Raw genomic sequence first — 14,414 nt, 5'->3', positions numbered from 1 at the left:
CAGGGTCATGAGGGGTCTGGACAGAGTGGATGGCGGGAGGCTGTTCCCATTGGCGGAGGGGTCGGGAACCAGAGGACACAGATTTGGGGCGATTAGCAGGAGAGCCAGGGGCGACATGAGGAAAAACCTTTTTACTCTGCGAGTGGTTAGGATCTGGAATGCACTACCTGAAAGGGTGGTGGAGGCAGATTCAATCGTGGCTTTCAGGGGTGGGGGGGCAGGGGGGGTGGTGGGGAGTTGGATAAATATCTGAAGGAGGGAAAGTTGCAGGGCTATGGGCAGGGGGCGGGGGAATGGGACTAGCCGGGGTGCTCTTGCAGAGAGCTGGCACGGACTCGACGGGCCGAATGGCCTTCTTCCGTGCTGTAACCATTCTCTGAGTCTATTGACGGTCCTCAGTTGCTCGGGTAGAAATTACTTGCTCCGTTCAGTTTGAACTTGCTGCAAACTCTATAAATAAGTTTTGTTGTTGAAATGACAAGCCATCCTTGGCAAAAGCACTGGAGCGGCAACCTTTCAGACAAGTTAGTAATATTTCTGATGATTCTTAACTCTTGGAGAGAGGACACGGCTGCCATTCGTTTCCATTCTAAATTCTCTAAGAGCTTTTGGACTGAAACGTTGGTCTCGGAAGGCAATAATTGCATAGTTGTGGGTGTAGTTTCCGTAAGGCATCCAGCTCACCTGGTCACTGTGGCGCGGAATTTGTTACTTACTGGAGTGGTGACTTGTGCAAAGAAAAGAGATTATGTCTCTCTTCCTCCACCCGCTCCCACCCCGTAACTTTTGAAAATAGGGGCATTTTATTGATGGCAGAAAGTATTAAATTCAAGATTCCCAGAAAGGTTTATTCTTACAGAAGAAAGTGAATATTAAATGTAATACAACCTGACGTAAGAAAACTACTAGGCACTTGGTCTAAGCGTTAAACAAAGCTTTAATCAACTGTTTTACAACATGGAGGTCTAGTTGTGTCCTTCACTAGTTCCTGTTAAGAATGTCCTGCGCAAGCTGGGCCCGTGCCCGAGTATTTATGCTCTCCCTGGACAGCGCCACCCGCAGGCCGCTCAGTATTATTTCATAAGTCTTTCTTTCATGAATGACTGATTCATGTCACAACCCAAAATATTTAACTGGCAAAGGTAGTGCCATGATGGCTATTATCTAGTGAGCATCGTGTTATTTTTCTTGGTGTTAGCAGGTTTTTTAGAAAGACTTTAACTGATAATTCCTCCCCTCCACTGTACTTAAGGGTCAGAAGAAAAATCCATATTTTCTTAGAAAGTAAATCACTGGTTAAATATTATAATCCTATCAGGACTAATAAATTATTTTGGTCCCATCTCCAGTGAACAGTGATAAGCGAATCCTGCACTAAACTGACCTATACCCAATGTCTTTCGGATGAGACGTTAAACTGAGGCCCCGTCTGCTCTCTCAGGTGGACGTAAAAGATCCCACGGCCACTATTTTGAAGAGCAGGGGGAGTTCTCACCGGTGTCCTGGGGCCAATATTTCTCCCTCAACTAACATCACTAAAAACAGATTATCTGGTCATTTATCACATTGCTGTTTGCTGTGCGCAAATTGGCTGCCGCGTTTCCCACATTACAACAGTGACTCCACTTCAAAAGTACTTCATTGGTTGTAAAGTGCTTTGAGACGTCCGGTGGTCGTGAAAGGCGCTATAGAAATGCAAGTCTTTCTTTAAAACATTTTTATATGAAACCTCTGGGAGTTTGTAGAAAGTGAGAACTATTAACGCATTTTGCAGAAAGGGCTCTGATTGTCTGCAACAGGCCAAGGAATGATAATGCCTTGCTCAGAAGGCCTAGAAATTTGGGCGCAGGGTACAATCCCCGCCATTTGAGGAGGGCATGCCGCGGAGAGGAAGAGGCAGCTCGCTTGGCGAAGCATCGCTGAAGATCGGGTTACTGCGAACCTCAGGTAGTTGGAGGGGACGAGGGGGGTGGTGCGGTCGCTGGGCTGGGGGAGGGGAGCACTAGCTGGGGCTGCGATTGTTGGCTGGGGGTTGGGGGGGGCTGCTCAGGGACTGGATCGGGGCGATCGGTAGAAGGTGGGGTGGGGTGGGGTGGGGTGGGGCTGCCCGTGTTGTTTTAATATGGTCCTCCCAGTTCCTCATTCAGGTAAGTATGGGAGCATTCCTGCCGGTTATTGCCACGTGCTGTCTGAGTTCATTACCTGGCAAGTGAAACGCTGGGACATTTGACAATTGAGAACAAGTCCTGTAAGAAGTGCAGGACCCTAATTTAAATAAATTATTTCCACCTTTGAATGTTTCTGACGTATGCACTTGATGCCAGCGCAACCACCTTATCCAATATGGCGAGCGGCGCACTTCCGGATAAAGATGTGCATACGCTTCCTGCCCGCCATATTGGATGCTTAGGAGGCTGAAAAATGAGTGCTGTGTGGTTGAATTTCTAGGCCTTTATGTGGGAAAAATTCGTCCCCTTAGTGCCGCCCGTTAGCGCCAATAGATGGTGCTAATGCGGCGTTGAGAGCTGTAACGACAGCTCCTGTCACATCCAGCAGCGCACGCCAAATCGGGACCTCCCCCCGTAGCGCTGCCGGTAACAGCAACCGCCGGGGACTTCAACGCCAGGGAAATCTTGACATCAGTGAGTGTGCAACACTCACTGAACGCCCGATCTGCCAAATTGCTTCTCACCACTTACTTCACTGCCTGGAGTTAAGAACAACAGGGAGAGCTGGCTCCAGGGACGTTATTTAAAGGGATCAGCCCCAATCACTCGCACCTGACAGGATAGTGAAGCTTCAGTGCCTGTGTGTTAGGTCTTGATAATGCAACAGTTTTATTTAGTGATTTGAAGGTTCTTTGCTGGCAGGAGTGGTGTGCCAAGTAGAAATTCTTGATTCAACCTACAACACTTGCTAAAAGTCATGGGGACTGTACTGGCAGTCCACCTCGCCCTCCAGGATCCACGGCGGAGGGAGTGGACGCAACAAGGAAGACGGGAACTTGTGCGCAGAGGGAGGAGGAAGAAACAAGGGGGAAGAAGACGAGGAACAGGAGTGAGGGAGGAGGTAGCCGGACAATCGGGCCTCTGGACGGACGCTCCGGGACCAGCTCATCAGACTCCGATTTGAATGAATGAAACCCCAGATCCCCGTTGCTCACCACATCCCCATCATACCATCCCTGTGTCATGCCATGTCACAGTGTTCTCCTGGGCGCAAAGGTGAAATGAGAGAGACCACAAAATATTCCAAACTCTATTCATAAATTTATGCATAAACATATCACACATATTACATGCATTCTAATAATGAATAACCTTTGTGCCTGCCTGAATAGCTGTTATTGTGTGCAAGGTGTGAGATGTGGGTGTGAGTTTTGCTATGTAGAGATTGTTGGTGGGTGAGTGCTGGGGGTGTGGTGCATTGAGCAGTGTGTGAAACTTGTGGTACCGATGGTGGTATATAGCATTTGTTGAAGCCTTCACTCACCCTGACCACCTGTTTGAGCTCATTAAACTTCCTCCTGCACTGTGTGTGGGTCCTGGGGACCACAGTGCTGCCCGTGACATGGTGTGCCACCTGGGCCCCCTGCCGGTTTGTACAGGACTGCCCGCCTTCTCTCCACTGCTAAAACCAATGTCTCCAAAGCTTTCTCAGAAAACCCCCGGGCTCTCACCCTGGGGCGGCGATGTGCCATCAGCATTTGTGAATAAGTGCTCCTTCTCTTTGTCCTTCTTATGGTTTTTGAGGCAGCTGTACACCCAACAATGCTGAGAACGAGGTGCTGCAGCATCAATGGACCTTCCCTTTAAGCAGTGAAAAAAGCCTGTGGCAATCATTACTTGCCTTTAGACTACACCCGATATTGGTCCATCTTTTCAGTGTTTACACCAATGAGCTTGGGCTTTTAGACTAGATTTATGGCTCCAATCATTTTAATGAGGAGTGAGGACGAATTTTGCGTGCAGTCTAGACGATTTTCACCTGCCGCTAATTCACCAATTTTAGTCTAAACACTGCCCATTCTTTGGCTATAATGAATTTCTAGCCCTCAGTCTCCTATTGCAATCCCTACCCAATTGTATTGGCCTGAAAATTATTTGCAAATGTACGCTATTGTTACAATGTCTACCAGAATTGTCCTCTTTCCCATTTCTTTAAATGAAACGTTTGCCAAGTGCAGGTTTCAGTCTTTTTACGCTCTACCTGTAACTCCTTTCTTGACGGGAGCAGGGAGACAGTTTTTTCAAAATTGTATTTTAGTGATAGCTTAGGTCGCTACCTTTGACCCAGTCCAAAGCAGAAAGGGGACAGGGCAGGGAAATATGAGGTTTGCTTTTGCTGATGATAAAAACGAATGGCAGACTGTAGCGAGCACAATAATGAATGCCTCGAGATCATAATGGTTTATGTAATTCATCAATTTCCACTGAGAACATGGGACTTGTCTAGTCCTAAACCTGACAGGTGGGGAACCCGAATTGAAGTGTGATCATTGCTGGAAGAGATCACATTTTTACCTCACTGACATCCTGCACACCTGATACATACTGATCGACAGTTATTGCAAAGCCTTGTAGTTTATTAGCAACAAACGCCCTTTACATAGTAAGAAACAAGTGCAATTGAAAGAAACACAAAACGTATATTATAAAGTAAAGTGGTGCAGCAAGCACATAATTTCTGCTCCATACTCATACGAGCTTTTCCATTTTCTTGATTTGACAGTACAGTGTCAAGGATGCTGCCATGGCCCCTATCTGTAAAATTGAAAAAGAACAGTCACTCACTGTCCATTTATTTGCATTATAACAGTTGTTTCACTTATGGGGAGAGGGACTTTTTTTTTTACTCGTTCAGAGTCAAGGGGCTGGATTTTCTCAGCCCCAAGGAGGTGGGACTGCCGGGAAAGTTGCAGAATTTGGGGGGGCGGGTGGCAAACCCGCCCCCAACCCGCCTCCGTGCCCTCTTGCCAGGAGGCGGGAAGCTGTCCTGCCCCGGGTCCCGTCTCCTTGGAGGCGGGAAGGGATTAAAGCCTATTAACTGCCTGTTAACAGGTAGTTAACAGGCAGAAAATAGGATTATCCCCATTTTTCGTGCTGAAGTGTGGGCTTCCCGACCTGGGGGGAACCCCGCCAGGGTGTAGGAGGAGAATAGGAGGTCTGTGGGGGTCGGAGGGGTCTGAAAGTGCAATGTAGAGGTGAGTTTTGGGTGCAAGTGTGGAGTGGTAAATATGTGAGGTGAGTGTAAAGTGTTCGAAAATATTAACTTACCTTTGTTTCTGTCTACAGCCTTCAGCCGCTGTGGAGCCGGAGTCCCCGACATCTCCATTGTAGAGATCACAGACTGGCTGTTCCATCCTCCGATCCAACAGCCAGCTGATTTCTGCAAAGTAGAAAGGTTTGATGAGTCCTGAACACAAGGACTCATCAAACTACACAGAATGTCAGTGTTTGACAGCTTCACAGAGCTGTCAAACGATGACATTTCTTCTTTCAAAAGTTCTTGACAGTGACACGTCATACGTTGACGTGCTCTGTCACTGACTTCACCCAGCGGGCTTAACAAGGTCAATCAGGGGAAGATCCCGCGGGTTGGCCAGAAGCTGATGGAGGCGGGACTGAAACCCTGCAAGCAGCAGTCCCGCCTCCAAAAGCTTCCCATTCAGAGAATCCAGCCCAAGGCGACAGGCAGAAGAACCAAAGGCGACAGGAGGAAAAACTTTTTTACGCAGCGAGTGGTTAGGATCTGGAATGCACTGCCTGAAAGGGCGGTGGTGGCAGATTCAACCGCGGCTTTCCAAAGGGAATTGGATAAGTACCTGAAGGAAAACAAATTTGCAGGGCTATGGGGAAAGGGCGGGGGAGTGGGACTAGCTGAAGTGCTCTTGCAGAGAGCCGGCACGGGCTCGACGGGCCGAATGGCCACGTTCTGTGCTGTAACCATTCTATGATTCATGGGATGTGGGCGTCGCTGGCAAGGCCAGCATTTATTGCCCGTCCCTGATTGCCCTTGAGAAAGTGGTGGTGAGCCGCCTTCTTGAACCGCTGCAGTCCCGTGTGGTGAAGGTGCTCCCACAGTGCTGTTCGGGAGGGAGTTCCAGGATTTTGACCCAGCAACGATGAAGGAACGGCCGAATATCCAAGTCAGGACGGTGTGTGACTTGGAGGGGAACTTGGAGGTGGTGGTGTTCCCATGCGCCTGCTGCCCTTGTCCTTCTAGGTGGTAGAGGTCGCGGGTTTGGGAGGTGCTGCCGAAGGAGCCTTGGCGAGTTGCTGCAGTGCATCTTGTAGATGGTACACACTGCAGCCACGGTGTGCCGGTGGTGGTGGCAGGACGTGGTGTTCCTTCAGGGGGGAACTCCCCCCTCACCAGAGGAAATAGTTTCTCTCTATCGACCCGATCAACCTTAATCATCAAACACCTCACCCCTTAATCTTCTACTCAAGGGAAAACAAGCCAGGTCTATGAAATCTGTCCTCATAAGTTAACCCCTTTAGCCCACGCATGCAGTCATCATTCCCATTGTAAACATTTCCAGTTCAGGCTGGTAATACATTACCTCAAGTACACAAATTCCCAAAGCAACTATACCGAGAATCATGGTGTTGCTCTTCAGATATTTCAGAAATGCCTGATAGCAGCCCTGAAGACAATAAAAAAAAAATTACAATAGCAAAATACTGCGGATGCTGGAAATCTGAAATAACAACAGAAAATGCTGGAACTACTCAGCAGGCCAGACAACATCCGTGGAGAGAGAAACAGAGTTAACGTTTCAGGCCTGTGACCCTTCATCAAAAAAAAAATTATGTTCAGTCCTTATTTTCTTACCAATTTTTTCCCTTTCTCCTCCCTTAAAGATATGAGCACAGAAACCCTGCAGAGACATTGGGCTGGATTTTCCAGTTACCGACCCGCCCGGGGGGCCGGTAGACTGCGCAAAACCACAGTTGAGATTTTCCACAGCGTGTGTGTGACGTCATGGGCAGGTTCCCCACCCGATTGACAGGCTGGCTTCCAGTCGGGCGGGGGAACGCCGACTGGTCAGGACGCCGCAGCAACAGGTGCTCCTGGGCCTGGCCAAAGTAGCCATTAACTGGTCCAGGCAGCGGGCGGTCGAGGGAGTCATTCAGCCCGATTGCCTGCCTCTCTTCCGCGGCTATGTTCGCGCTCGGGTGGCCCTGGAGATGGAGCACGCGGTGTCCACCGGCACGCTCGAGGCCTTCCGAGACGGGTGGGCGCCGCGGGGACTGGAGTGCATCATCACCCCGGGCAATGTAATTTTAATTTGATTTGATAAGTTTTATTTTAAGTTCTATTTAATTTACAGTTAAATGGTTCTAACCAAAAGAGGAACAGGTAGGTGCTGGATCCAAGTGGAGAGGGGGGTTCAAGTGGAGGGGGGGGATCCAAGTGGAGGAGGGGGGGTTCAAGTGGAGGGGGGGTTCAAGTGGAGGGGGGGTCCGAACCCTGACCCCGGGGAGGGGCGGGTCCGAGTGGAGGAGGGGGGGTCCAAGTGGCGGAGGGGGCGGGTCCGAGTGGAGGGGGGGGCGGGTCCGAGTGGAGGGGTGGGCGGGTCCAAGTGGAGGGGGGTCTGAACCCTGACCCCGGGGAGGGGCGGGCTGTTGGTGGGTGAGCTTGGAAGAGCCGGCGGGAAATATGCACTCCTGCTCCTCCCGGCTCACGGGAATTGCTCCCCGAGGCTGTGCCCGCCTCGCTGCCGCTGCCGGGATCCCCGGCCACCTGCTGTTAAACCTGCACAGCCAGTTAAAGCAGCGGTGAAGGCCTCATTATCATATTTAAAATGCCAACCTGCCTCCAGGCAGCAGGTTGGCTGCCCGTCCCCGCCCCCACCCGAGTAAAAGTTTTAAGTGGGCGGGTTGGGATCGGGATTTAGATTTTTAAAACTTTAACCTCCTCCCCCCACCCTCCAATTTTTGTCACGTGAAAACACCCCACATTGAGCGGCTGGGAGTATGGCGGGAAAGCGTTTCTGCCTGCCGCCATGCTCGCGCGGTGGAGCCGTTCCAAATCCCAGGAACGGGATCGTTTAAATAATTGGGGTCGGGCAGCTGCGCCTGTCGAAGCACATCAGAGGCCCGCGCCCCCCCCCCCCCCCCCAAGGGCAGCAGGGAACCCAGAACTGCCGCTGGGCGCGAGAGTCAGAGGCACCAGTCCATCAGCTGGGGGCTGGATTGCTGTTGCGGTTCGCACTGTTGCCACCTTCGCTAGGCTCAGAACAGGACCTACCCCTACCCTTGGCAAACGCAGATTATGCTGGGTTAGAAACATAGAAACATAGAAGATAGGAGCAGGGGTAGGCCATTCAGCCCCTCGAGCCTGCTCCGCCATTCAATGCGATCATGGCTGATCATCCAAATTCAGTACCCTGTCCCTGCTTTCTCCCCATATCCCTTGATCCCTTTAGCCTTAAGAAATATATCCAACTCCTTCTTGAATATATTTAATGAACTGGCCTCCACCGCCCTCTGTGGTAGAGAATTCCACAGGTTCACCACTCTCTGGGTGAAGAAATTCCTCCTCATCTCAGTCCTAAATGGCTTACCCCTTATCCTTAGACTGTGACCCCTGGTTCTGGACTCTCCGACCATCGGGAACATCCTTCCTGCATCTAGTCTGTCCAGTTCTGTCAGAATTTTATAAGTTTCAATGAGATTTTTTCAGGAGTGCAGCTGGCAAGATTCCTGGAGTAGCTGAACATCCTCAGATATGTCCCCAAACTGCTGCCAAGACTTTTTTTTTGGGGTCCCAAAGCAAACTCAATTGCTACTTGGCCCTAAACAGACAATACAACATAGCTGATTACCTGACCATGGTAAAGGATAACAAACTGAGAAGAACCTTGACAAGGTACAGACTTAGCGAACATAGCCTAGCGATCGAAAAAGGCAGACACAGGCAGACCAGGCTGCCAAGAGAGGACAGGATATGCTCTCACTGCAGTCAGGGAGTGGTGGAGACAGAGATGCACTTCCTCACAGCCTGTGGAAAATATCAGGGCATCAGGGACAATTTCTACCAAAAATTCACACAAATATGCCCTGATTTCAGAAATCTGAATGACAACCAAAAACTCCCATTCCTACTGGGAGAGGAGAGAAGCTGTATAACACTGGCAGCACACTATGTTACAGCTTGCCATGAACAGAGGGACAACCAGTAAACTAAGAAAAGAATATATATAAACAATGCAAATGTATATTTATACACTCAGGGATATACCTGTTTATACACTGTATGAATAGAACTGCGTTTATGTGCTAAACCATAAATGTATTTTGATGCTTTGGCAACATAAGATGTAACTTATCATGCCAATAAAGCGATTTGAATTGTGAATTGTGAATTGTGTGGGGGGTAGAGGGGGACAGGCAGAAGAAGCCTCCCTCCATTGGGATTTCCTGGGTAGTTAAATTAGGGCAGAAACCAGGCCGATCTTGGTTCCATCCCAAATTACGACTCACCACCACAGCTTTGCCACGATTCTGCACCCCCGTGAGCATAATTTCTAGGCTCATCATGGCTCTTGTTGGGGTTTGATTCTACGGGCGATAGTCACAGTCTTTTACTTCACTCAACTGGCTGTTTACCATGTGTAAAGTTTGCCAGCGAGTGCTGGTATTGTTAAGGAACTATCATAGTTGAGGGCGATCCGGTCCTTGCCAATTGTCCGCAAATGCACTCTTCTGGTGAGGCTCATTGGATAGCGATCAGCAGCGGGAACATTAGCCAGCTGGCCCCTCCCTAAACCAGGGCACATTACCCAATTGGACCACGCGTTCTAGCTTGGCTCAGTGGCAGCACCCTGGCCTCGGAGTCAGGTTGCGAGTTCCAGCCCCGCTGCAGGACCTGAACGCACAATCTAAGCCGAGACTTCAGTGCGGTACTGAGGGGCTGCTGCACTGTCAGAGTTGCCGTCTTTTGGATGAGACCTTAAACCGAGGCCCCGTCTGCCTGTCCAGTTAGACGTAGGAGATCCCACAGCCCTGGTTGAGCAGGGAAGTTCTCATGGTGTCCTGGCTAACATTCAGCCTTCGTCAACGGCAAAAAAATAGGTTAACTGGTCATTATTTCATTGTACAGGAAACGTTCTGGTATCCGGCACGGACGGGACCGACGTGGTGCCAGTTCATCAACAATTCCGGATAACCGAACGCTATAGTAAAGGATACGGACCTTAGAGCTCCGTATAAAGCAACAAACCCTGTTGCTTAGCAACAGCTTCAGAACAACGTCCACAAGTTGCAAGCGTCTCTGTAGCTTAGCAACAGCTGTAGCCAAACCCTTGCCTTCCTCCATTTGTTGCTGTGCAAGTAATAAAAGTTACCTGAACCGACTCCTGAATTTTGCCGGTTAACCGACATTTCCGGTTATTTAGGGGCCGGTTAATCGAAAGTTTCCTGTAGTTTGTGGGACCTTGCTGTGGGCAAATTGACTGCTGTGTTTGTCTATTTAACAACATCTCAAATAGTAATTTATTGGCTGTGAAGCGCTTTGGGACACCCTGTGGACGCGCAAGGCGCTATATAAATCCAAGTTTTTTTTCTTTCTGTATGGTTGAACTCAGATGACGGGATTGAACCTAGAACTGTCATGACTGTTGCATACCGTTAAACCTGGGACCTTCTTCATCCTAACAACCGCGTTGTTCACTGCTTTAGCCAGCTGAGCCGGATTTCATACGGGCATAGTGTCCACAACAGCAAGATGGTAATGTAAAAGTGTTTTGAGAAGGGCATACGTTACCGGCACAGATTTGTTGATGTTGTAGATCGCGCACGGAGCCTGACTGGAGCAACATTCCTGAGGATACAGTGACGCTGACGATTGGTTATAGAAAGGAGAGTATGTAAAGTCGTTGTAGTCATTGAATCCACAGCACTTGAACTGGAAACAGAAACAAAAAAAAAACAAGAATGGATTTACTAAGAGATGGTTGTGGCTTCCGAACGCTCGGTTTTCTGTTACCCAAGATTTCTGAATGCTGATCAGAAATTTGCATGGGTTTCTGTGTCTCTGGTTTAACAATTATACGGCATATCTGGACTTCTTTGTGTTTTTAACTAGAATACCTGGGCCGCGATTTTATCAATGGAGGCGGGTTGGGTGCGGTTCAGGTGGTTTCCGGCTTCCAGTCCCGCCCCCAGCTGCATCCAGCCCACAGTCGTGATTTTGCCTTGATTGACCTTGTTAAGCCCGCCCTGCAGGCTTGCCGGCCAATTAAGAGGAAGCGGGTCAGATGACGCCGTTTGATGACACGTCATCTGCCGGTTTTCTTAAAGGGACCACGCACAATTTTTTTTTTTGACAGTTGATTTCTCAGTGTTTGACAGCATTGAGGGGCTGAAAACACTGACAATCACTGCACAAAGGTGAGCTCTTGCACCCAGGCTCTCCAATGACTCCCTCCATAGGCCGGAATAGATGGCAGCTGCAGGTGAGGTGGCAGAAGCGATCTGTCACTGGTGAGAGAGGTTCTCCCAATGAAGTGGCACTGGACATGGATTTAAAAACTTGTAACCTAAAGAAAAGTGTAAATGTATTAAAAATGCAGTTCCCAACATTTTCTTTCCTCTGAGACTCACCAGTGCAACATTGGATCCTTCACACCACTTCTGCAGCTGTCATCAATCCAGAAACATTACAGCAGACTCACAACACGCCACACTTACCTGGCGTGGTGTCCGGACATCGGAAAACCCGAGCCAGAAGCGGCAAAATTCAAAAATAGCCTGTCAACTACTGCCAACTACCTGCTAATAGGCAGGTAATTGCCTTTAATTCTCTTCCCGCCGCTAGGTGTTGGGTCCATTCGCAAATCGGGGACCCGACACTTGGGAAAGTTATTTGGAGGCGGGTTGACGGTGGGATCACAACCCGCTGTCAATCAAAACTATTTTAACAGGAGTTTAGAAACTTATAAAATTCTAACAGGACTAGACAAACTAGATGCAGGAAGGATGTTCCCGATGGCGGGGGAGTCCAGAACCAGGGGTCACAGTCTAAGGATAAGGGGTAAGCCATTTAGGACTGAGATGAGGAGGAATTTCTTCACCCAGAGAGTGGTGAACCTGTGGAATTCTCTACCACACAAGGCAGTAGAGGCCAGTTCATTAAATATATTCAAGAAGGAGTTGGATATATTTCTTAAGGCTAAAGGGATCAAGGGATATGGAGAGAAGGCAGGGACAGGGTACTGAATTTGGATGATCAGCCATGATCTCATTGAATGGTGGAGCAGGCTTGAGGGGCTGAATGGCTGACTCCGCTCCTATCTTCTATGTTTCTATGTTTCTAACCTTTGACCCGCCTCCAAACCCGCCCTCTGAGCGCCAGCAAGATCCAGCCCTAGTTGTTTGCTGCAGTCATGCATCCATAACGTCATGCCTTTCGAGGTGTCACACCTCAGGGCATGAACTCCTCAAAGGTTACACTTCCACACTGAAAGAAAACGAGTAATTGGCTGAAAGAAGCATTTCTCTGTTAAGTTACCAATCAATTCATTTGCCTAAACATGAACAAATCACAGAGTAGCAAAACATACCGAGGAGGTAACCAACACAAGACTGGCCAAAACCAAATCCATCGAGTTTTTTTGTTTGTCAAGGCCGCAAGTCGCGGACGAAAGAGGACTGCAAAATAAAACTGGCCAAGTAATCTCTGCGTGCGCTTTCCCCTCACATGGAACTGCAGCACACCCTGCAGCCTGGGTCTTGAGTTGGCAATTTCACTCGGGCCTAAGTGCTGGGAATTTCCAGTGGCCATTGACAAGTTCTGTGTATGTACGAGAGAGATGCATTGCGGGGGTTTTAACCTGCTCATGTGCAACTACAGCGCCAAAGTCTCACCACGACAACCCGCATCGTGTGACAATCGGGTTTAAAAAATGGTTTTAGGTCCTGTTGAAAAGTTGTGTGAGGAGAAATCCTCACATGTGAGCCGCACTTTTCAGCTTGCTTCTACACTGCACTGCAATACCTAGAGGGCTAAAAATTGGGTGAGTAGCGCCACATTTTAGCGCCTAAAGAGGCAGTCAGCTGTAGCGCCACTGGCTGCGCCTCCTGCGATATTCAGCGGGGGCGCTAATGGTGACGTTAGCCTGTTGCGCTGCGCCTCCACCGATGACGTCATCGGTGTGCGCAGCGCCCCATTAGCGCCCCGATCGTGAAATTTGTTTGCGAACGTCGCTGTAGCGCCGTTCGCAAACAGCGCCAGGTTCCCGGGGCCTTGCTGCGCCGGCAGAGGCGCAAGTTAAGGCGGAGGTGCGGGGCGGCCGCTTTTTTCAGCGGCCGCCTGCCAGCACCTCCCTCCCCGGCCTCCTGGCCCCCCCCCCCCCCGCGGCAATGCCGGCTGTTTCCCGAGAGCCCGGCACTTCTCCTTGGTGCCGGGCTCTTCTACTGGCACCCGCGATCGGGGATCGCGCTGTTGCAGGCCCCTCCCCCTTAACAGTGGGAGGAAGGCTTGCAGTACCGCAGCGTGCCGTGCCGCAGCGTGTGGCGCATGGCACGTTGCGCTGCGAAATTCATTTTCAGCGCCCTAAGAGGGACACGGAGCGCCTTGAGCCTCGCCCCGTGTCCCTCTTGGGGCGCTCAAGCTGAATTTGCGGCGATCGCTAATGCGGCAATCGCGGTGCAAATTCCAGCGCCCAGGTGAACTTTGCGCCGCTTGGGTGCCTCAGACCAAATTTTAGCCCAGAGTGTATTGCGATAAACCAGGCAAAACATTAACAAATAACAACTGTGAGGTGAGAATAGTGGAAAATTGAACTAAAAAAGCAGCATTTTACACAGCTTAACCCATCAAATGAAAATTGAGCCAACAGGCTTATTTGAGAGAAAGGGCTGATTTTCACTAACTCCAGCTGGAAGGAACAGGGCCGTAGTGGGCCCAGAGTGACAGGGCACCACTTACTGTCCTGCTCCCATTCCCAGTCCTGTTTCAGGTGGAAGCCTATTATCAATGTGCACGTTGAGGTTTTGCGCCAGTTGTATGACCCCCGATGTCATTTTGAAGTTCCAATGGGTGGTGCGTGCACCGCGCACACTCCGCCTATTGGTACCAGGCGTAGAGCGGCCTCCTGCCTGCCCAAAGTCCGCCCAAAGTTCACATCAACTCCAAAGTATTTTTTTTTGTGTGTCTTGAGTTAGATGGCTTAATGATTTTCTTCCACTCCCCTTCCTTTTGCTGACAAGGTACCTTGTCTTAATTATGTCCTAATGGGTACGGTAACATAGTGGTTATGTTACTGGGCTGGTAATCCATGAGGCCTGGACTAATGATCCAGAGACGTGACTTCAAATTCCACCAAGGCAGCTGTGGAATTTAAATTCAATTAAAATAAACCTGGAATAAAAAGCTAGTACTGTATCAGAAATGGTGACCATGAA

General features: G+C 49.7%; 1 protein-coding gene across 1 annotated transcript in view; it reads right to left on the bottom strand.

The window, feature by feature from the left end:
* Positions 1-4,564: 4,564 nt before the first annotated feature.
* LOC147097706 (tetraspanin-1-like) overlaps positions 4,565-14,414 on the bottom strand; it is a 43,044-nt gene continuing 33,194 nt past the window's right edge. The window contains exons 6-8 of the mRNA XM_085971735.1: positions 10,774-10,914; positions 6,566-6,649; positions 4,565-4,763 (exon numbers count right to left, since the gene is read on the bottom strand). Of these exons, the coding sequence (XP_085827861.1) occupies positions 4,698-4,763; positions 6,566-6,649; positions 10,774-10,914 (291 nt within the window). The 3' untranslated portion in view covers positions 4,565-4,697. The remainder of the gene's footprint in view (positions 4,764-6,565; positions 6,650-10,773; positions 10,915-14,414) is intronic.

This window comes from Somniosus microcephalus, chromosome 31 (genome assembly GCF_052327205.1).
Source record: "Somniosus microcephalus isolate GS21.2 chromosome 31, FLI_Smic_1.0, whole genome shotgun sequence".
Lineage (NCBI taxonomy): Eukaryota > Metazoa > Chordata > Chondrichthyes > Squaliformes > Somniosidae > Somniosus > Somniosus microcephalus.
This window is presented reverse-complemented; position numbering and strand designations above follow the sequence as displayed.